Genomic DNA, 20,766 nt, shown 5'->3' with positions numbered 1-20,766 from the left:
AGGCCTGTGAGAAACGGGGTGGACTGTGGCGTGCAAGTGAGTAAAGTTTGAGAGTGTCTTAGTTTGAAAAGACAGGAGTCTGTAAAGGAAGGCAAAAGCCTCCTGTGAAGTGGAAAAGGTAAACCCCCTCCCTCCCTCCGAATTACCACAATTTCAAAATAAAAAAAACAGCTCTCAGGCAAAGGTATGGGAATGGGAATAATAGTTATTTACTAGAAAAAACTAAAATAATAATAAAAAAAAAGAACAACAAATGTAATTAGTACAAACAAAACTACTGATACAGTCAGAAAACCTGACACCCCGAGGAGTCAGGGTGTTGGTAAAAGTCCAGTTGGATGGTGGCTGTGCCTCCTGCAGTGGCAGATGAAATGCTGCTGAAGCAGAGATCCTGTAGAAGGGTATAGTTCTCTGTGAAGGTCTGGTGATAGAGTAGATGGGCCTGGTCCTCCTCTGGGAATCCAGCAGGGAAGAAGCTGCTTCTCTGGGAATCCAGCGAAGATGGCTGCTCCTCTGGGAATCCAGTGAAGAAAAAACTGGGCCGATGGCTTAGACCAAGCTTATTTTATGCAGGTAGGAATGCTTGGTTCCTCCTTCTGGGTGGAGCATCTCACAATGGGATGATGTACCTTATCAGTCATGCAGTGAGTCACTTAATGGCCCATTAGCAGGAGACATCTCCCCGGAGGGAGACATTGTTCTTGGAAGAGATAAGATAACTGCCCCCCACCTCCAACAGATGGCAAATAGAATACATTCTTATCTCACAAATCCAGGACATTATCCACCCCTTATTCTATTTCCATCTGCATCACAATGAAATCTTACACCCATTTCTCACTTAAGACTAGGTTTCCTTGTGGTACACAACGGGTTTCTCCATCTTTCTGCATTACCCACCAAGTATAACCAGGTCCTTGAGCAAAAACAATCCCACAGATGGGTTTGTCTTTGCCTGAGGTGGGATTAATCCAAACAGTTTTTCCTAAAATACCTTTCATATGTACCACAGGGACTTTATCTCCATCTACTGTGTGCACGGGTTCAGACTGGGCAGGACCAGCTCGATTGATGGACCCTCGGGTGTTGACCATCCAGGTTGCTTTTGCCAGGTTCATTTCCCAGTTTCTAAAAGTTCCACCACCAAGTGCCTTCAGGGTGGTCTTAAGGAGTCCGTTGCACCGTTCAACTTTGCCGGCAGCTGGAGCATGATAGGGAATATGATATATCCATTCGATACCATGTTCTCTGGCCCAGGTGTTGATAAGGCCGTTCTTGAAATGGGTTCCGTTGTCCGACTCTATTCTCTCAGGGGTGCCATGTCTCCACAGGACTTGCTTTTCCAGGCCTAAGATGGTGTTCCGGGTGGTGGCATGAGGCACAGGGTAGGTCTCTAGCCATCCAGTGCTGGCTTCCACCATGGTCAGCACGTAGCGCTTGCCTTGGCGTGTCTGGGGCAGTGTGATGTAGTCTATCTGCCAGGCCTCCCCATACTTGTACTTGGACCACCGTCCACCATACCATAGGGGCTTCACCCACTTGGCTTGTTTAATGGCAGCACACGTCGCACAGTCATGGATAACCTGAGAAATGCTGTCCATGGTTAGGTCCACCCCTCGGTCTCGTGTCCACTTGTAGGTGGCATCTCTGCCCTGATGACCTGACGCATCATGGGCCCATCGAGCCAGGAACAACTCCCCCCTATGGTGCCAATCTAGGTCTATCTTTGACACCTCTATTCTTGCTGCCTGATCTACTTGCTCGTTGTTTCGGTGCTCCTCATTAGCCCGACTTTTGGGGACATGGGCATCTACATGACGGACTTTCACTGTTAGTTTCTCCACCCGAGAGGCAATGTCTTTCCATATATCAGCAGCCCAGATGGGTTTTCCTCTGCGCTGCCAGTTGGCCTTTCTCCACCTTCCCAGCCACCCCCACAGAGCATTGGCTACCATCCACGAATCGGTGTAAAGGTAGAGCCTTGGCCACTTCTCCCTTTCAGCAATGTCCAGGGCCAGCTGAACAGCCTTGAGCTCAGCGAGGTGGCTCGATCCACCTTCTCCTTCGGTAGCCTGTGCAACCTGTCGTGTGGGGCTCCATACGGCTGCTTTCCACTTTCGGTTTATCCCTACGATGCGACAAGAACCGTCAGTGAAAAGAGCGTAGCATGTTTCCTCTGCTGGTAGTTGGTTATATGGTGGCGCTTCTTCAGCCCTTGTCACTTGTTCCTGTCCCTCATCATCAGTGAGACCGAAGTTTTCACCTTCCGGCCAGTTCGTAATTATCTCCAAAATCCCAGGGCGATTCGGATTTCCAATACGGGCACGCTGGGTGATAAGGGCAATCCATTTGCTCCATGTAGCATCAGTGGCATGGTGGGTAGTGGGAACCTTTCCTTTGAACATCCAGCCCAGCACCGGGAGTCGGGGTGCCAGGAGGAGTTGTGCTTCCGTGCCAATCACCTCCGAGGCGGCTTGAACTCCTTCATAGGCAGCCAAGATTTCTTTCTCTGTTGGGGTGTAGTTGGCTTCGGACCCTCTGTAACCTCGGCTCCAGAATCCCAAGGGTCGGCCTCGAGTCTCACCAGGCACCTTCTGCCAAAGGCTCCAGGACAAGCCATTGTTCCCGGCTGCAGAGTAGAGCACGTTCTTCACCTCTGGTCCCGTCCTGACTGGGCCAAGGGCTACTGCATGAGCAATCTCCTGCTTGATCTGGGTGAAGGCTTGCTGCTGTTCAGGGCCCCAGTGGAAATCGTTCTTCTTGCGGGTAACCAGGTAGAGAGGGCTCACAATCTGGCTATACTCGGGAATGTGCATTCTCCAAAATCCTATGGCACCCAGGAAAGCTTGTGTTTCCTTTTTGCTGGTCGGTGGGGACATCGCCGTGATCTTGTTGATGACCTCAGTGGGAATCTGGCGACGTCCATCTTGCCATTTCACTCCAAGGAACTGGATCTCTCGGGCAGGTCCTTTGACTTTGCTCTTCTTAATGGCGAAACCGGCTTTCAGGAGAATCTGGATGATTTTTTCTCCTTTCTCAAACACCTCTGCCACTGTGCTCCCCCACACAATGATGTCATCGATGTATTGCAGGTGTTCTGGAGCCTCACCCTTTTCCAGTGCAGTCTGGATCAGTCCATGGCAGATGGTGGGGCTGTGTTTCCACCCCTGGGGCAGTCGGTTCCAGGTGTACTGCACACCTCTCCACGTGAAAGCAAACTGAGGCCTGCATTCTGCTGCCAGAGGAATGGAGAAAAACGCGTTAGCAATGTCAATAGTGGCATACCACTTTGCTGCTTTGGACTCCAGCTCGTACTGGAGTTCCAGCATGTCCGGCACGGCAGCGCTCAGCGGTGGAGTCACTTCATTCAAGCCACGGTAGTCCACAGTCAATCTCCATTCTCTGTCGGATTTGCGCACAGGCCAGATGGGGCTGTTGAAGGGTGAGTGAGTTTTGCTGACCACCCCTTGGCTCTCCAGCTCACGAATCATCCGGTGGATGGGGATCACAGCATCTCGATCTGTCCGATATTGCCGGCGGTGCACTGTCGAGGTCGCAATTGGCACACGTTGCTCTTCCACCCTCAGGAGTCCTACTGCAGATGGGTTCTCTGATAATCCAGGCAAGGTGTTCAACTGTTTAATGTTCTTTGCCTCTACAGCAGCTATTCCAAAACCCCACCTGAGTCCCTTTGGGTCTTTGTAATAGCCGTTCCGGAGAAAGTCTATGCCTAGAATACATGGAGCGTCTGGGCCGGTCACAATAGAATGTTTCTTCCACTCCTTCCCGGTCAGGCTCACCTCGGCCTCCACCAGGGTCAGTTGCTGAGATCCCCCTGTCACACCAGCAATGGAAACAGCCTCTGCCCCCACCTGTCCCGATGGTATTAAAGTACACTGCGCACCAGTATCAACTAAAGCATCATATTTTTGTGGCTCTGATGTGCCAGGCCATCGGATCCACACTGTCCAGAAGATCCGGTTTTCCCGTGCCTCTCCCTGGCTAGAGACAGGGCACCTCTAACACTGGTTATTATTCCCTTCCTGGGCATACATACTAGAGGTTCCTTCAAGGGGATCTGACACATCATACCTGGCAGCTCGGTCATGGGAGGTCGAGGCTACCTTCACCTTGGTGGAAGTTCCTCGGTTAGAGTTTCCCTCTTTGAGCTGACGCACCCGTGCTGCCAGGACAGAAGTGGGTTTCCCATCCCACCTACCCATGTCTTCCCCATGGTCACGCAGGAAGAACCACAAATTGGCCCTTGGGGTGTACCCTCTGTCTCTAGCTGGGGAATGTTGGGCACTGAATTTGGGGCCTGTAACTCGCACAGGGGCTGCATTAACTTTCTTCATCTCCTCTTTGAACTCCTTAATCACAGCTGAGATATGAGCCTGCATTGGGCCATTGATCATGCTCTCATAATTCCTCAGCTTGTTGGCAACAGAACCCACGGTCTCTCGGTTAGTATCTGCATCAATTGTTGCAATAAAAGTGGTGTATTGAGATGGCCCAAGGTTTGCTAGGCTCCACAGCATTTGCCCTGTGCACCTGACTTTGTCGGGGTCATTGTCATGCTGTCCATCCCTCCCGAAGAGTACCTCCAATATTGCTACTTCCCTCAGCTGTTGGATCCCTTCCTCAAGGGTCTTCCAGCGCATCCTATGGTGGTGCTCCTGCATTCTTTCCCTGTGGACAAACCTCTCTCTGACACTCATTAAAAGCCGCTCCCAGAGAGAAAGAGACCCTGGCTCCCTTACAAAAATCTGATTCATACCTGAGTCCTGGGTCAAGGGTCCCAAGTTCCTTGCCTCACCACCATCCAGCTGCACGCCTGTACCCATAAGATCCCAGACCCAGAGTAACCAGGTAGTATAAGCCTCACGTCCCCGTCGCACAATGTCTTTGTGCAGGTTACGGAGACTTTCGTACCTCAGGGACTCGGTGATGATTGCAACCTCTGGCTCCCCTGTGGGTTGTGAGGTTCCTCCATTCCTATCCTTATCTGGGTGCTCAGCTTTCATCTTAGACCTCCTTGTTTCTACCGGGGCAACTGCTGCTGGCTGTGACTGCCTTTGTGGTTCGGCTGGACCCTGGACAGTTGTAACACCTGTGGGTTCCACTGCTGTACTATTTGGCTGTCCTTCTTGAAGGCAAAGTGAGGGTTTCTCAATAGCTGGGGAAATGCACTCCTTCAGCATCTGACTCATCTCACGTATCTCCTTAACCAGAACCCCCACCCAATCTGGGTGGTTCATTTCTGAGACAGACTGTGGGGCAGGGTCAGGCTCTGGAACAGCAGCATCTCTAGTCTCTGGGGCAGGTGTCAGGGTAGTTCTCCATGTTAATCTTCCCTTATCTCTGAGTGCTAAATATAACAGGCATATCAACAACACCACCCATTGTATGACATCATTAGCATTCAGAGTGGATCTTAACCCTTCAAAAACTGGTGGAGCAGACCCAAAAAGATGGTTAAAAGGTTGGGAGAAAATCTCCCCTGGTGTCATTTCTTCACAATAGGTACCATTATTAAGGTAACCCCAAAAACACACAGTTAGTGTATGATAGCTCTGAATCCATGTACCTGCCTTCCAGAGGAAGTTAAAGATCCATGAATTCCTCACCTTATTGACCCATAAGCCAAACTGGATAACAGCCACAGTAGCCTTAGTTATAGGACCCATATCTAGATAAGGGCCTGCAAATGGGAGAAATACAGCCACGATCACGTGCCACCCAAACCAAGGTAAGCTAGACCACATGGTGACACTCAAAGATGTTTCTATATCAGTACACACAATTAGATTACTTAAGAACTATTATTCCCTTTTTCTTTTCAATGCCCTCGAGCCCCACGTTGGGCGCCAAGATCTGTCTTAGTTTGAAAAGACAGGAGTCTGTAAAGGAAGGCAAAAGCCTCCTGTGAAGTGGAAAAGGTAAACCCCCTCCCTCCCTCCGAATTACCACAATTTCAAAATAAAAAAAACAGCTCTCAGGCAAAGGTATGGGAATGGGAATAATAGTTATTTACTAGAAAAAACTAAAATAATAAAAAAAAACAGAACAACAAATGTAATTAGTACAAACAAAACTACTGATACAGTCAGAAAACCTGACACCCCGAGGAGTCAGGGTGTTGGTAAAAGTCCAGTTGGATGGTGGCTGTGCCTCCTGCAGTGGCAGATGAAATGCTGCTGAAGCAGAGATCCTGTAGAAGGGTATAGTTCTCTGTGAAGGTCTGGTGATAGAGTAGATGGGCCTGGTCCTCCTCTGGGAATCCAGCAGGGAAGAAGCTGCTTCTCTGGGAATCCAGCGAAGATGGCTGCTCCTCTGGGAATCCAGTGAAGAAAAAACTGGGCCGATGGCTTAGACCAAGCTTATTTTATGCAGGTAGGAATGCTTGGTTCCTCCTTCTGGGTGGAGCATCTCACAATGGGATGATGTACCTTATCAGTCATGCAGTGAGTCACTTAATGGCCCATTAGCAGGAGACATCTCCCCGGAGGGAGACATTGTTCTTGGAAGAGATAAGATAACTGCCCCCCACCTCCAACAGATGGCAAATAGAATACATTCTTATCTCACAAATCCAGGACAGAGAGTGAACCTGCAGCAGTTACAGGGGCTGGCAGCTGAAGTAAAACTTAAAAAAAATTCTTCTGGCAAGCAGCCTGCCAGGCCATGCCTAGGCTGCAGATGAGCAGCCCCTGGTGTTGTGGGAGTGTACAACCCTCCCTGTGATGGCTAGTGCAGGAGCATATGTGTGTTGTGGGCTCTGGGTGACTGCTGTTTCTTTCTAACAGGTGTCTTTTTTCATGTCTGTTTCAGCAATGCATATTTTATCAATGTGCAATTAACTCCTAATTAATTGTGAGAAAAAAGGCTCACTCTTTAAAATTTTTAAAAGTTTAATAAGAGATAAAAGGGACAATAATTAAAACATTTAAAAGGGTTTACAAATAGAACTAAATAGAAATATTAAAATCGTTGTGATCAATAATGACTTGCAAAAACTAATCATAAGTGCAAAAGCCAATAGCTATATTGCCATTGATAACAATCATTTCCAAAGGTCATTGGAAACTCTACTGCTTATTAGATGGTGAAGGTACACTGAAGAAAAGCAAGAAACAAAAATCTAGAGTCAATCAATCCAAACCAAAATAAACTAAAAACTCTTTATTGGGGGGTAACAAAAGGATAGAAGGGGTAATAATAAAAAGGACTATGGCCTAAAGGCTCAATAGCACTTCACAGCATTTAAACTTAACAGCGCCTTAAACTCAACAGCAGCTAACTTATAACTTAAATGTAACAATTTAGCAAAAAACTCATTAAGGATTTACTATACTACAGAGGCTTGTGTCTGCCTGAAAGATGTCAGAGAAGATTTTGAGAACCAAAATCTTCTCTTATTCGTGATTTAGCACCTCAGGCGAGTTTGGAAACGTCTTCATACCGAATATCTTTGACTCTGCGCCCTTTTAAAGGTCCTGAGTCAATGGTTATTGTCACTGAAAATCTCTTCTCGTTGATGGATTCCAAAATGCCTTCAAATCCCTTGTACCCACCATTTAATACCATCACTTTCTTGCCTGGTGCTGGTATTACAGTTTCTAGATGTGTCTGATCTACCTTCAGCTTGCAGCCAGAGTCAATCACCCTCACAATTGCTGTGTATTTGTCAATCACATCCTTAACAACTGCCTTCTTCTTGTAGTATTTCTCTCCAAGCTTTTTTGTTATAATTTTTACAATTATTTCAGGCTGTAACCAGTAGTCTATTTGAAATGTTCTTTTCTTCTCCTCTTCAAGCTCCATTATCTCATCCAGTGCAGATTTCTTCTTTTTCTCTTGGGGCTGACCAGACCTATGAGCTGCTTTTCTTTTAACTGCCCTCTCCACCATCTTCAGTGCATTCTGTCCAAGGACACTTGTTTTAGAAGATGCTGTGACTGAAGTATTAGCTCCTTTGTGTAAATTAAATGTAACTTTTTCTTCTTCGTTTTCTCTCTTCAGTTCAGTATAGACTGGCATTTCCAGTTCTTTCCTCTCCAAACCTCTTCTAACTTGTTGTTCAATGAATTTAGCTGTCTTTTCTTCATCATCAAGGTCCTGTTTCTTTTTCCTCTCTTGTTCTTGCTGCCTGCGAATGGTCTCTGGGTCCCTGTCGATGTACTGAATGTACCAGCCTTTAGGAGTCTCATCAACCTTGCAAAGACCTTCTCTCCCCAGCCATTTTGTAAAATCAGTCAGTGTCTCCCACTGTGTGGCATTCATGTGGATGTGCTCTCTATGGCTGATGTACTCATTGTACACGATGTTATTGTGGACCCTCTTTGTTCCATATCGCCTCCTGAGCAATTCTAGGAAATCATTTCGGAATTCCTCAGAGAAGTAATCCATGAATTGCTGAGGATTTTCAGAAGCCAGCAGCAATTGCCTCTGGTGGGACTCGGACATGCAGTGGCACTTGAAGCCGTTCTCATCGCGGCACTGCTTCTGGCACATCTGGCAGTACCAGCGCAGCTTCTGCAGCCCCTTGGACTTGATGCGGTTGGCAATTGCCTTTGGGCTGAGGAAATCTGACTTTCCCATGACACCAATCCTGTGCTGATCCTGCTCCCAATGACCGTCTGGACCCCACCCACTCCAGAAATGGTGGAGGCCAATTACTAAATAGTAATTTACTTATAGGCCTATCTTGCTTTAAAATATTAAAGTGCTTAAGAATATAGGAGCTGAAACTTCAGGAAAAACAAAAGCCCTCCAACAACGTGCTGGTTTGAAAGCAAACCAGTGGGAGATCCCAAGCCAAAACTACAATTAAACAGGAAAATTAAAATAAAATGTAGTAGTACAAAAATACTTACAGAGTCAGAACACAGCCTGACACCCTATCAGTCAGTGTTGGTAGCAGTCCAATTAAATGGTGGCTGGAGTCCTCCTGGAGTAACAGATGTGGTTCTGTTGAAGCAGTGATCCTGTAGTTTTCCCCAGAAGGTCCAGTGGTGAAGTTGAAAAGTCTGACCTTCCTCTGGCAATCCAGTGGAAAAGGCTGACTGTAGTATTCCAAATCTCAGATTATATGCAGGTAGAAATGCTTGGCTCCTCCCCCTGCGTGGAGGATCTCCCAATGGGATGATATTATTTTATCAGGCATTCAGTGAGCCTTAATGGCCCATTAAGATAAGTGATCTGTTAACAAGATAGCAGAAGAGAGGATGGGTGGTGGAGGAGATAAAGAACACTGCCCCACCTGGTTTTAACAGCTGGCCCATTAACAGAAGACACCCGTCCCCTCCCCAGCCAGTTTCAACAGATGGGAATAAAAGACATACTTTTTATTTTTTAAAAAGACATACTTTACATTTTGCATTGAAACTCAAGACAGGGGGATATCAGCCCAGGGATTTAGGGAGGGGGAACATACTGTGACTCCCAGCCTTCAGTGCCTTACACCCTCCCTGGTCAAAGGACAAACCCCTGTCTCAGCCAGCAGCACAGGCAGTGTGAAGAGCCCTGGCCCAGGGTGGGATGAGAGGCAAGGGGAAGCTTCCAATCATAACAAGAGGCCAGTTTCTTGGAATCATTAATAGAGAGGGAAGTCCAGGCTGGAGTGGTTCCATGTCCTTGATCACTTCACTGATCTTCCTCAGGTCATGAAGCAATCTCCAGGAGCCAGATGTCTTCATATGGATGATGAACACTGGTGAATTCCAGGGACTATTTGTGGGTGTGATGTGATCTTTTTCCATTTGGTCCTTTACCATATTTTTGAGGACACTCAGCTTTTTCTCTGGCAAAGGCCATTGATCAAACTGTAAAGGGTTATGAGTTTTCTATGACAGCTTTAGAGTGGTGGGTTTCAATGTGGTTTCCATCAAAGGCCACTTCTACTTTTGCTCCCCACTGGGACAGTACATCTCATCCCCACACTGTGATGGGCTTCTGCACCACAAACAGAATGGACGGATGGTTGCTGTCTCCCCTTCGGGACCTGTAACAGTAATCCTAAATTCACTTTGCAGACACAAGGTAGCTCCTCCAATTCCTGTGAGAGCACCCATGGGTGTCATTAACTTCCAATCACTTGGCCAAAACACATGAGAAATCACAGTGATGTCTGCCCCTGTGTTGTGTCAAGTACTTCTGTAATGTCAACTGTCTTACCAAGATGTGTCAGACTGCACATCAGCGCTGGACGTTCATTGCTGACATTCTTTATCCAAAGGACATTAGGCACTGGGCCAGAACTCTGAAAGGGCATTTCTTGGTATACAATTTGCTTATTTGTATTCATTGGCAATGCAATAGCAATAGCTATTGTTGTTCTTGGTTGAATTACCATTGGAGCATTGTAAGCAAGAGCTAAAATCATCAGCTCTTCATTACAATTTGCTGAGACAATGACTGGAAAAACTGAAGGTCTGAGAATTCTATTACTGTCCATGTCTAGAACTAGAAAGTCATGTCTTTGTTGTGAAGTACCAGTAACTTCTACAGGAATACATACATGACAAAAGTTTTTTTAAAAACCATGTAAATTCGGAAGTTGCCAGTTCACATTGTGTCCTTGGGGGTAATAAGTTGGGGGTTGCTTGGGAGATGGCTGGTGGTTTCAGAGACTGCATCTGGCTCAGGTTTTCCCCAGGTACCTTCAGGTTGTTCAGGTATTCCTGGGATTGGGCTGCCATTATTTGTTTCACCATGCCATGGCGCTGCACACTCTTTTTTGGGTTTCCCGTTGGAGGTTTCCCATCTATGTCAAATTGAGAGCAACAAAAGTTTGCAAAATGCCTCCCTTTTTCTGCACCAAGAGCAAATGTTAGGTGTTTTTACATTTTTTGCAGCTTCACAACAGTCCTTTTTCAAATGACCAGGCTTCCCACACTGAAAACATGGCCCTTTAACAGAATGATTTGCAAAGCAGTGAGGGTTTTCTCAATAGTTTTTGTTTGAGCATCAAGGGCTTTTTCAAGTTTTTCCCCAGCACACTAGCTTGCAACATAGCCACATGTAAAGGTGTGCCCAGCATACTACAAGCAGACAGAATTTGGGGAATTGAGGGAGGTTGTTCTGGCAGAGCTAAGATGACCCTTTTACAATCCTCATTTGCATTACCAAAAGCAAGGCTTTTAATTAACTGGAAGTGGGCTGTCATGTCAGGACATTGCCTTTGAACTGCCTAAACCCAATGGGATGATGTAATTTTATTAGTCATGCAGTGAACCTTAATGGCCCATTAACAGGAGAAATGTTAACAAGATAACAGAAGGGAGGATGGGTGGTGGAGGAGATAAAGAAAACTGCCCAACCTGGTTTTAACAGCTGGCCCATTAACAGAAAATGTCACATCGAAGTTATAAGAGATTTGTCATGGAAGAGATAAAGAACCCAACCTCGCCTGGCTTAAATAGATGGTAATAGAATACATACTTCTGATTGTATCTTGCATTGCAAAATAAGACAAACAACATTTTTAAAGCTGGAAAGGCAAGGGATTACTTTATTACTTACTATATTACTTTATCTGGCCAGGATGTTGTTCTGGCCAGGATATGCCACAATAATAATCTCATCCACACATAATGTGGAGAGCCCTAGCCCAGGGTTGGATAAGAGGGAAGGTGAAGCTTGCAGGTGAAAGGTGCAGGAATGGCATCCCAGGAGACTGGAGCAGGTTTGGGCAATCTCAGGGCCTCCCTCACCCCAAATGCTCACTCAGGGCTCAGCAGAGGCTGGAGTCTCTGCCAGAGCCCCTCCGCCTTTTCCTGGAATGGGGCTCCCGGGATCTACCTCTCCTGGGGGACCTGTCATGCCGACTGCTGTGCCTGTTGCCCCTAATGCCACCTTCTTCCTTCTTCTCCTGCTCCTCCCAGAAGCCACTCTGTGTGTGGTAGCTTTTGTCCCCACTCTTGTCAGAGTGCCACTGGTAGCACCTCTGCTCCTTATCTCGCTGTGTCCTGCTCCTGGAATTCCTGTCAGAGCTCCCGCCAGCATAGCGCTCATACCCAGAGTCCTCCTTCTCCTTCTTGATCTTGATCCTGGGATGGGGCTCCTCCGTGCTCACCTGTTTCCCAGCTTGTGGGCTTGACTTTGACCGTTCTGCTCTGCTCCACCACTTCCCTTTCTTCATTTTCACGGGCACATCCTCATCCTCAGACAGGGAGTCGGACAAGGTGTGAGGTGGCGTTTTGACCCCACAGCCCTTGGCATGGAGGGCTCTGGTCACCTCATCCCAGTCCTCAGATTCCCTGGGGGGCCGGTAGTTGGCCACGTGGTCCACACGGATGGTCCGTCCTTTAATCTTGATCCCATTAAAGTTATCCACAGCCAGGATGGTGCTTCTCTGGTCCTCGTAGCACAGGAAGCAGAAGCCCTTGGACTTCCCGGTCCTCTTGTACCGCACGAGGTTGATGTTGACGACCTCGCCGTACTGCGAGAACACGCAGATCACGTCGCCCTCTGTCAGTTCATGGTGCAGCCCGCCCACAAAGATCCAGGCGCTGTCCTTGTACTGCGCGTGCCACGACACCGCCTCCTGCACGCCCAGCTCTGCCTCCCGTGTGTTCAGCTCATGGATCAGCTTCACCTTCGTCAGGGGGTTCATGGTGGCTGTGGAGTGCACTGCCCCTGCACTTCAATCAAATAGTGGCTGCAGTCCTTCTGGAGGGACTGGAGATGTGGTTTGGTTGAAGCAACAATCCTGCAGAAGGGTGCACTCCTCCTCTGAAGGTCCTGAGGTAGTTTGGATGGGTCTGGTCTTCCTCTGGGATTCCAGTGGAATAAAGCTACCCTAGTGATCAAATTCACATATTTTTATCCAGGTAGGAATGGCTGGCTCCACCCCCTGGCTGGATCATCTCCCAGTGGGATGATGTAATTTTATCAGTCATGCAGTCAGACTCAAATGGCCCATTAACAGAAGATACCTCCCCTAGAGGGAGCATGGGTCCTGGAAGAGATAAGGAACAGGGCTACATCTGGCTTTATCAGCTGGCCCATTAACAGAAGATAAAGAACACTGCCCCTCCTAGTTTCAACACATGGGAACAGAAGACACATTTTGCCTACACCCTGCATTTGCAAGCCCTGACACACATATTTCTCTCTTCTGTGGGAAGAGAGAACCTCAAGTTCCCACTGTGGTTTACCTTATGGTGAATTCCTTCCACTGTGATCTTGAGAGTGTTTGAGACAGGCAACTGTGCTCTTTAAGTCCTTACAGATCTCTGGAGGTCCCTTCCAACCTCAACCATTCTGTGACTCTGGGAATATCCCTTTGGTCTGTTAGGGTCAGCTGTCCTGGATGTGTTCTCCATCAACCTCTTGCCCATCCCCTGCTCATTCTGGCCTTTGGGGCAAAAATTATTCACATCAAACTTGTTCCCTTTGGCTTTGAAACAAGGCCACCACACTCTCTCTGCCATGCTGACTTGACCTGATGTGGCTCCTTGTCCTCAGAAGAAAATTCCCTTCCCCCTGCAGCTAACAATGGTGTAAGGTGGTAGAGAATTACCTCTGGGTCCTGGCCACATGCCCATCATGCTACTGCAAAAATTACCCCTGTCCTGGCTGGAATAGGGACAAATTGACCATGTGCTGCCTCTCTGGATAACCTGTTCCAGGGTTTCACCACCCTCAATCTAAACATTTTCTACCTTGTATTTAGTCTGATTCTATAATTCCTTAGTTTAAAACCATTACCACTTCTCCTATTGTTAGTGTTGAAACACATAATCATAGAATGATTATCTGCAAGTGCTTTTATTGAAGAGCTCTGGGAATCAGGGGTACAGGGTACAGACCCAAATCTGACTCTGACATGGGTTCGAGAGGGACATGTTTTTATACCCTTTTGTTATATAACTATATATTCATTATTAAACCCATATTGTTCTATTGTATACATTAATTCTTATCTAAGCATGAATTCTTGCAGTTTTCATCAGCCCCCCCAACATCGTTTCTCATGATTCTTATTACGATTAAACAGTAATAATATTCAGTTACCAAACAATTATTACATTTAACAGTCATATCATTGATCTTATGATGATTATGTAGGTGCAGTTTCACATGATCTAGTAAAGACCAAGCCTAACCTTCATTCCCAGGGCCTACCCAGCCCTGGTTCCCTTTCCCAGGCCTACCCAGGCCCAACCTTTCTTTCCACTCCCCCCAAATCTATTGTAGACAATTCCCATGATTTTAGAAATAGTTTTACCCTATGCTATCACTACAGGCCTATTAAAATGTTTGTTCCCATACTTCTTGAAGTTCCCCTTGAAATACTGGAGGACTAAGTTGTTGACCACTCTGGGATCTGCTTTTCAGTCAGTTCTCAATCCACCTCACTTGCGTATTCATCTAACCCACCCTTCCTGAGTAACCTATGAGGATGCTGTGAGACAGTGTCAAAAGCCTTGCTGAAGCTGAGCTAGAAAATATCCACTGCTCTGCCTTCATCCATCCAAGTTATGTGGTAGAAGGCAGTCAGATTGGTCAAATATGACTTTTCTTCAGTGAATCCATGCTGACTACTCCTTATCACTTTCCTATCTTTTGTGTGGCTAGAGATGGCCTCCATCACCTTTCCAGGGATTGAGGTGAGGCTGACTGACCACTAGTTCCCAGAATGGCCTACTACATATTCCTCCTTTAAAGTGGGTCTTGTACTGCCCAAATGAAAGGACTTTACAGTGGTTCATGTGCTCTGGGCTAGATGCACAGGAGTAATACAGACCAAATATTCTGAAGAGGACAAAAAAAAGAAAAAGTTTGCTTGCAAACTTTAGAAAAATCAGAGAACGTTGGAAAAAGGTTTGCTACAACATCCAATCAACATAAAACATTTCCCACAACATTAATTTGACCCATTTAACTTAGCAAACTTTAAAACTGTTAAATTACTCAAAATGTTTTAAGAAGAGGGAATTAGGAGAAGAAGAAAGAGGAAGACAGAAATATATTGAAAAGCAGATATTTAGCTACCAGCTTCTGGGTTCCAGCAGTGTTCAGACAGAAACTCCAAGAGGAAGATAGTGTCCAGATGAAAGTGCTGGCCTCATGCTCAGCCTTAAATATTCCTTGGCCTTCATGGGCCTTTCCCCCAGGTGAGTCTTGTGGTAATTTGGCCACTCTGGGCCTTGGTTAGGGCAGAATGGGGCACTGCCTCTGGTGTGCCAATGATTGGCAGCTTTGCCAGGCTGGGATCCAGGCTCTAGGGCTGGGAGAATGTGGGGCAGTTCACTGCCTGACCCGCCCCCTCCCATGCACACGTGCATCCCAAAATGTCTCAAGACATTTTTCTTCCCAGTCTCTGTCAACTGCTCAGTGGCTCAAGATGTTGACTGGGACTGTCACCAAAACTGTGGGAAAAACAGAATCTCTCCAACATCTTTTCAGTGTTAGAGTGTAGTAGTAGGGAACAAAGACACACAGATCTCCTTGCTTCTTCCAAAGAATATTGATTATTATAACAAACAGAACCCTTTTATGTCCTACACTTAACCCAAAACAAGCACACACTGGCTGCCTGCCACTGCAGTGTTGCTGTTCATGCATCCCTTTACCCAGTCAGTTCCCTGATCACATGCATCTCCTAAACCAAGCACTGCCTCATGCACAAGGCATCTCTCTCAGGTTTTGGTTTCTTTTTGACCCAAGACTCCAGACTGGTGGTTTGAGTGGGTCTTTTTATGTCTCTGCTCTCTCTGTGACCTCTGAAGGTTTTTGGTCTGAGTCTGGCACAGCACAAGAATGGAGGGTCAAGGTCTTCATTTTTTCTTGGTTTCTCATGGTGCTTATTAATTCTTATCTTACAAGTTCTTTGTGTCCAGCCAAGGTGTTCACAGCAGCTCTGACACAATGTGACTCCCCCATGACTGGAGGTCACTCTGCTTTTATTCAGATAACTACATACTTATTATTTACAATTTCATACCAATGCCTAGTAACTATACTAGAAGGGTCATCTCTACTTTGACCCAATCCTGTCAAACTACCTTGTGCCCACGTCACTGCAGAAGATGATTCCCAAGGGAGAAGGAGAAGAACACAGGGTTCCACCTTAGTTCCTCCAGCTTGTCCCATTGCACCTACATTCTAAAAATCCCAAAGCTACAAAACTTTCTACCTGGTGATTAGTTACACTACTATCTTTTACACATTTGTGACTTGCAATTCTTCTCTCTGTTAGATGTTTTTCTCATGGACCAAAATTAAAGACTGTGTCCTCCTGGGCTCTGTGCCAGGCAAACCCCCCTGCACAGACCCCAGACCCTCTTTCTCGGGTCCCAGGCGTCTCTACCGAGGTCTATGACCTTCCAGAGGGATGCCCTGGACTCCGACAATTTCCTGGATTAAAGAAACCCCACCGCCCCCCCCCCCAAAAAAAAAAAAAAACAACAAACCAAAAACACAAAAAAAACCCCACAACAACAACAACCTGGAACTTGTTTATTCTAAGGGTTACCCAGAGGCTGTCCCTGGGTGGTGACTCAGTCCCCACAGGAGCCTCACTTGGCCATGTCAATGAGGCTCTGCAATGAGGTGGGCACCCAGGTCTTCTCCCCTTGCACAAACACCACACCCCTGTCGATGTAGATGACAATCCTGCCAAAGGTGTAGAGCTGCTTCCCCTCATGCCGATTCCCTATGACAGGCATGAAGACAATGTTGTGCTCCTCAGCCTTGGTCTGGATGAGGTCCTTGAAGTTCATGGGCGCAGACCTGGTGGCAATGCTGATGCCGCCCTGGGCCATGTTCTCGGCCTCACGCCGCTCCTGCCTGGCCCCAGATGGGAAGTCCTTGCGCCGCTCCGTGTGCGTCAGGTACGCGATGTTCTCCGGGGCACCCGGCTGCGTGTACCCACCTGCGCTGGAGGACACAGCACGATTCATGATGTCAAGGGCTTCATTGAACTTGTCTTTGATGGAGGGATGTGCCAGCACCTGGTCTGAGAACATGGACTTCCAGCCTAAGTACCACTTGATGATCTCGTCGTAGTTGGGGCTGTTACTGAGCCAAAAGCAGAGCACCAGCAGCCACTTTGGGAAGAAGTGTTTCTCCAGCAGCCCAATGAGGCTGGAGACAGAAATCATCCCCTCCCAGTCGATCACCCAATAAAAGACATCCATGTGCTGCTCGTGAGGGTTGATGATGAGCTCATTCAGACACATTCCAAGTTTAGGCACGATGTTCTTGACCATGAAAGCCTCCCATGAGCTAGGAGTGAACACGTCCTTCCAGGGCTGAAGGACAAACTTGGCAGAGGAGTCGCTGGGGTGCCACTTCTGCAGGGCATTGGCCAGCTTGTTGCGGATGGGTGAGTACAGCGGCTCCAGCCGTGCCTGCATCAGCGGCAGCCAGGGGTGGATCCACGAGTGGATCGGCACCGTGTCCGTCAGAGGATTCCAACTCTCCACCTCCTCCTGCAGCTTGGGGAAGATGAGCTGATCCAGAATGTTATCCAGTATCCAGAGAGGAACAACGTTCACCCAGCTATCCAAGAAATCCACCATGCATCCACAGTTCCTAGGCTGCCACCGTGCCACAATGTTTCTGACGTATGGCATCCAGATCTCCCACATCAGTCTGTGAAAAGCATTGGTTGACAGGTCCTGCCCACTGTGGGATAACAGTTGACCATTTTCCAGAAGGGTCTTCCACTTGCCTATGATCTCCGTGCCATATGTACAGTCCTTGAGGGGATCCCAGTTCTTGAAGTATTCTTTCATGAGAGGAAAAACTATGGCCACTGCCAGGTCCACCCTGTCTGACATCCTGTACTCCTCATAGTACTTGTCCTGCAGGGTTTCAAAGATCTTTGCACACTCATCCAGGGTCAGAGGGTTTTCACAGCCCGGCTGCATCTGCCTCTCGCACTCGTCCACCATGTCCAGCACCTTGCTGAGGTTGCTGATGGCCTTCTCCTCGTGGGACAGCACCTCAGTCATCTTCTGGATCTCATGGCTCAGGTTGACCACCATGTCCCTCTCATACTGCAGCTGCCGGTCGCTCTGGATGATTTCCTGCTCAGTGATGTCTATGAGCAGCTGCAGGTTGTACTCCAGCTCGGGCAGGGCAAAGCCCTGGGGCTTGGAGTCCCTGCCCAGGGGATGCTGGGGGCTGTCATCTGGGATGTTGTGCTTGCAGCTGATCTGGCTGTAGCTGTAATAAACCTTTGGCTCCTGGCTCGTCATGTCAATCACTTTGACCTGTGACAGCTCCTTCTGAGGGACTGCAAGCTGCTTGCTGATCCTGCCCTGAGCTTTCAGCTCTTCCACTGTCTTGTAGCTGTACTTGGGCTGCTTCTTGCTTCCGTTTGGGCCCTTCTGCCACTGGCTGAGCTCCATCTGAAATTCCTCCTCAGTTTTCTTTTCTGATTCTACCACAGAGAAGTCCTGCAAGGACTGCAGGGTCCTCTCAGAGCCATAAGCACCCACAGCACCTCTGCCTTTCCTCTGCTTGACCTCAATTGGATTGATGATTCCTTGAGCATTCTTCCCCAGACCCCTTCCAGGGACATATCCCATCTTCTGGAGAAGCTTCTGCCCAATTCCTTTAGTGTGTCTCTCCCAGCTGCCAAAATCCGCTAAGGTCCTGTCAGAGCTCCCGCCAGCATAGTGCTCATATCCAGGGTCCTCCTTCTCCATCTTGATCCTGGGATGGGGCTCATGGATCAGCTTCACCTTCGTCAGGGGGTTCATGGTGGCTGTGGAGTGCACTGCCCCTGCACTGCAATCAAATAGTGGCTGCAGTCCTTCTGGAGGGACTGGAGATGTGGTTTGGTTGAAGCAACAATCCTGCAGAAGGGTGCACTACTCCTCTGAAGGTACCGAGGTAGTGCAGATGGGTCTGGTCTTCCTCTGGGATTCCAGTGGAATAAAGCTACCCTGGTGATCAAAATCACAGGTTTTTATCCAGGTAGGAATGGCTGGCTCCTCCCCCTGGCTGGATCATCTCCCAGTGGGATGATGTAATTTTATCAGTCATGCAGTCAGACTCAAATGGCCCATTAACAGAAGGTATCTCCCCTAGAGGGAGCATGGGTCCTGGAAGAGATAAGGAACAGGGCTACATCTGGCTTTATCAGCTGGCCCATTAACAGAAGATAAAGAACACTGCCCCTCCTAGTTTCAACACATGGGAACAGAAGACACATTTTGCCTACACCCTGCATTTGCAAGCCCTGACACACATATTTCTCTCTTCTGTTCTTGCCTCAAGCTCCCACTGTGGTTTATCTTATGGTGAATTCCTTCCACTGTGATCTTGAGAGTTTTTGAAACAGGCAACTGTGCTCTTTAAGTCCTTACAGACCTCTGGAGGTCCCTTCCAACCTCAACCATTCTGTGACTCTGGGAATATCCCTTTGGTCTGTTAGGGTCAGCTGTCCTGGATGTGTTCCCTATCAACCTCTTGCCCATCCCCTGCTCATTCTGGCCTTTGGGGCAGAAATGATTCACATCGAACTTGCTCCCTTTGGCTTGGAAACAAGGCCACTACACTCTCTCTGCCATGCTGACTTGACCTGATGTGGCTCCTTGTCCTCAGAAAAAAATTCCCTTCCCCCTGCAGCCAGCAATTGCATAAGGCGGTAGAGAATAACCTCTGGGTCCTGGCCACATGCCTACCATGCTACTGCAAAAATTACCCCTGTCCTGGCTGGAATCAGGACAAATTGGCCATGTGCTGCCTCTCTAGGTAACCTGTTCCAGGGTTTCACCACCCTCAATCTAAAATTTTTCTACCTTGTATTTAGTCTGATTCTATAATTCCTTAGTTTAAAACCATTACTACTTCTGCTATCAGTAGTAGCCCTATTAAAATGTTTGTCCCCATCCTTCTTGCAATTCCCCTTGAAATATTGGAGGGCTGAGTTGTTGACCATTCTGTTAGTTCTCAATCAAACTCACTTGTGTATTCATCTAACCCACCCTTCCTGAGTAAGCATGTGACAATGCTGTGAGACAGTGTCAAATGGCTCGCTGAAGCTGAGTTAGAAAATATCCACTGCTGTGCCTTCCTCCATCCAAGTTTTGTAGTAGAAGGCAGTCAGATTGGTCAAATATGACTTTTCTTCAGTGAATTCATGATGACTTCTTAATGTCTTTCTTGTTTTCCATGTGGCTAGAGATGGCCTCCATCACCTTTCCAGGGATTGACTACTAGTTCCCAGAACAGCCTACTACATATTCCCCCTTTAACATGTGCCTCATAAGGATCAAATAAAAGCACTGTAAAGGCTTTTTTTTTTATTATTTAAAAAAATGCTTTTAATATAAATCTGAAAACAAAAATAACCAAAACTCCATATGTCCAGGTCCACTCCAAAAAATTTAACATACATGGATGTGTTCAAGAAAAGACTGGAAGTGGCACTTGATGCAATGGTTTAGCTGAGGTGTTAGGGCTGGGTTGGGCTCGATGATCTTAGAGGTCTCTTCCAACCAAGTGATTCTATGTGATTCTGTGTATTATAAATGAGACAGCCAGATTTGAAAAATAAAATTTTAAAAAAAAAATTTATTTTTCACGTAACAGGGAACACAGAATGTCATGATAAAATGACATCCCCGATCCTGGGACTGACACTGGGTGAACGTATGCACAAGCCTCTATTAAACTTATCCTTCCCTATTCACGAATCCAATCACCAAGAGTCCAGTTTTTATACTCTTTATTTCCCCCCAAGGCTAGATTCTTTGTCCACTTTTGCTTGGATGATGTATTATTGAGTTTTCTTTTGAGGCA

The 20,766-nt window shown here is 47.2% G+C and overlaps 3 protein-coding genes across 3 annotated transcripts; all 3 read right to left on the bottom strand.

Moving 5' to 3' along the window:
- Window positions 1-7,429: 7,429 nt before the first annotated feature.
- Window positions 7,430-8,601, bottom strand: LOC310908950 (DNA/RNA-binding protein KIN17-like; the record flags this gene model as incomplete). The annotated part of the gene is made up of 1 exon (XM_083860433.1): window positions 7,430-8,601. One exon carries the CDS (start codon window positions 8,599-8,601, stop codon window positions 7,435-7,437), a length of 1,167 nt encoding a protein of 388 aa, XP_083716559.1. The 3' UTR covers window positions 7,430-7,434.
- A 3,133-nt stretch (window positions 8,602-11,734) lies between these two features.
- LOC310908857 (RNA-binding motif protein, X-linked 2-like) lies at window positions 11,735-12,616 on the bottom strand (the record flags this gene model as incomplete). Its single annotated transcript, XM_083860289.1, has 1 exon — window positions 11,735-12,616. One exon carries the CDS (start codon window positions 12,614-12,616, stop codon window positions 11,735-11,737), a length of 882 nt encoding a protein of 293 aa, XP_083716415.1.
- Window positions 12,617-16,526: 3,910 nt separating this feature from the next.
- Window positions 16,527-18,719, bottom strand: LOC310908764 (tuftelin-interacting protein 11-like; the record flags this gene model as incomplete). Its single annotated transcript, XM_083860128.1, has 1 exon — window positions 16,527-18,719. The coding sequence occupies one exon, from the start codon at window positions 18,717-18,719 to the stop codon at window positions 16,527-16,529; it is 2,193 nt and encodes a 730-aa protein (XP_083716254.1).
- Between the last annotated feature and the right edge of the window lie 2,047 nt (window positions 18,720-20,766).

Source organism: Zosterops lateralis (genome assembly GCF_965231275.1).
Source record: "Zosterops lateralis genome assembly, chromosome: 4".
Classification (NCBI taxonomy): domain Eukaryota; kingdom Metazoa; phylum Chordata; class Aves; order Passeriformes; family Zosteropidae; genus Zosterops; species Zosterops lateralis.
Note: the sequence above shows the minus strand (reverse complement) of the source record. Positions and strands in the feature narration are given on the sequence as shown.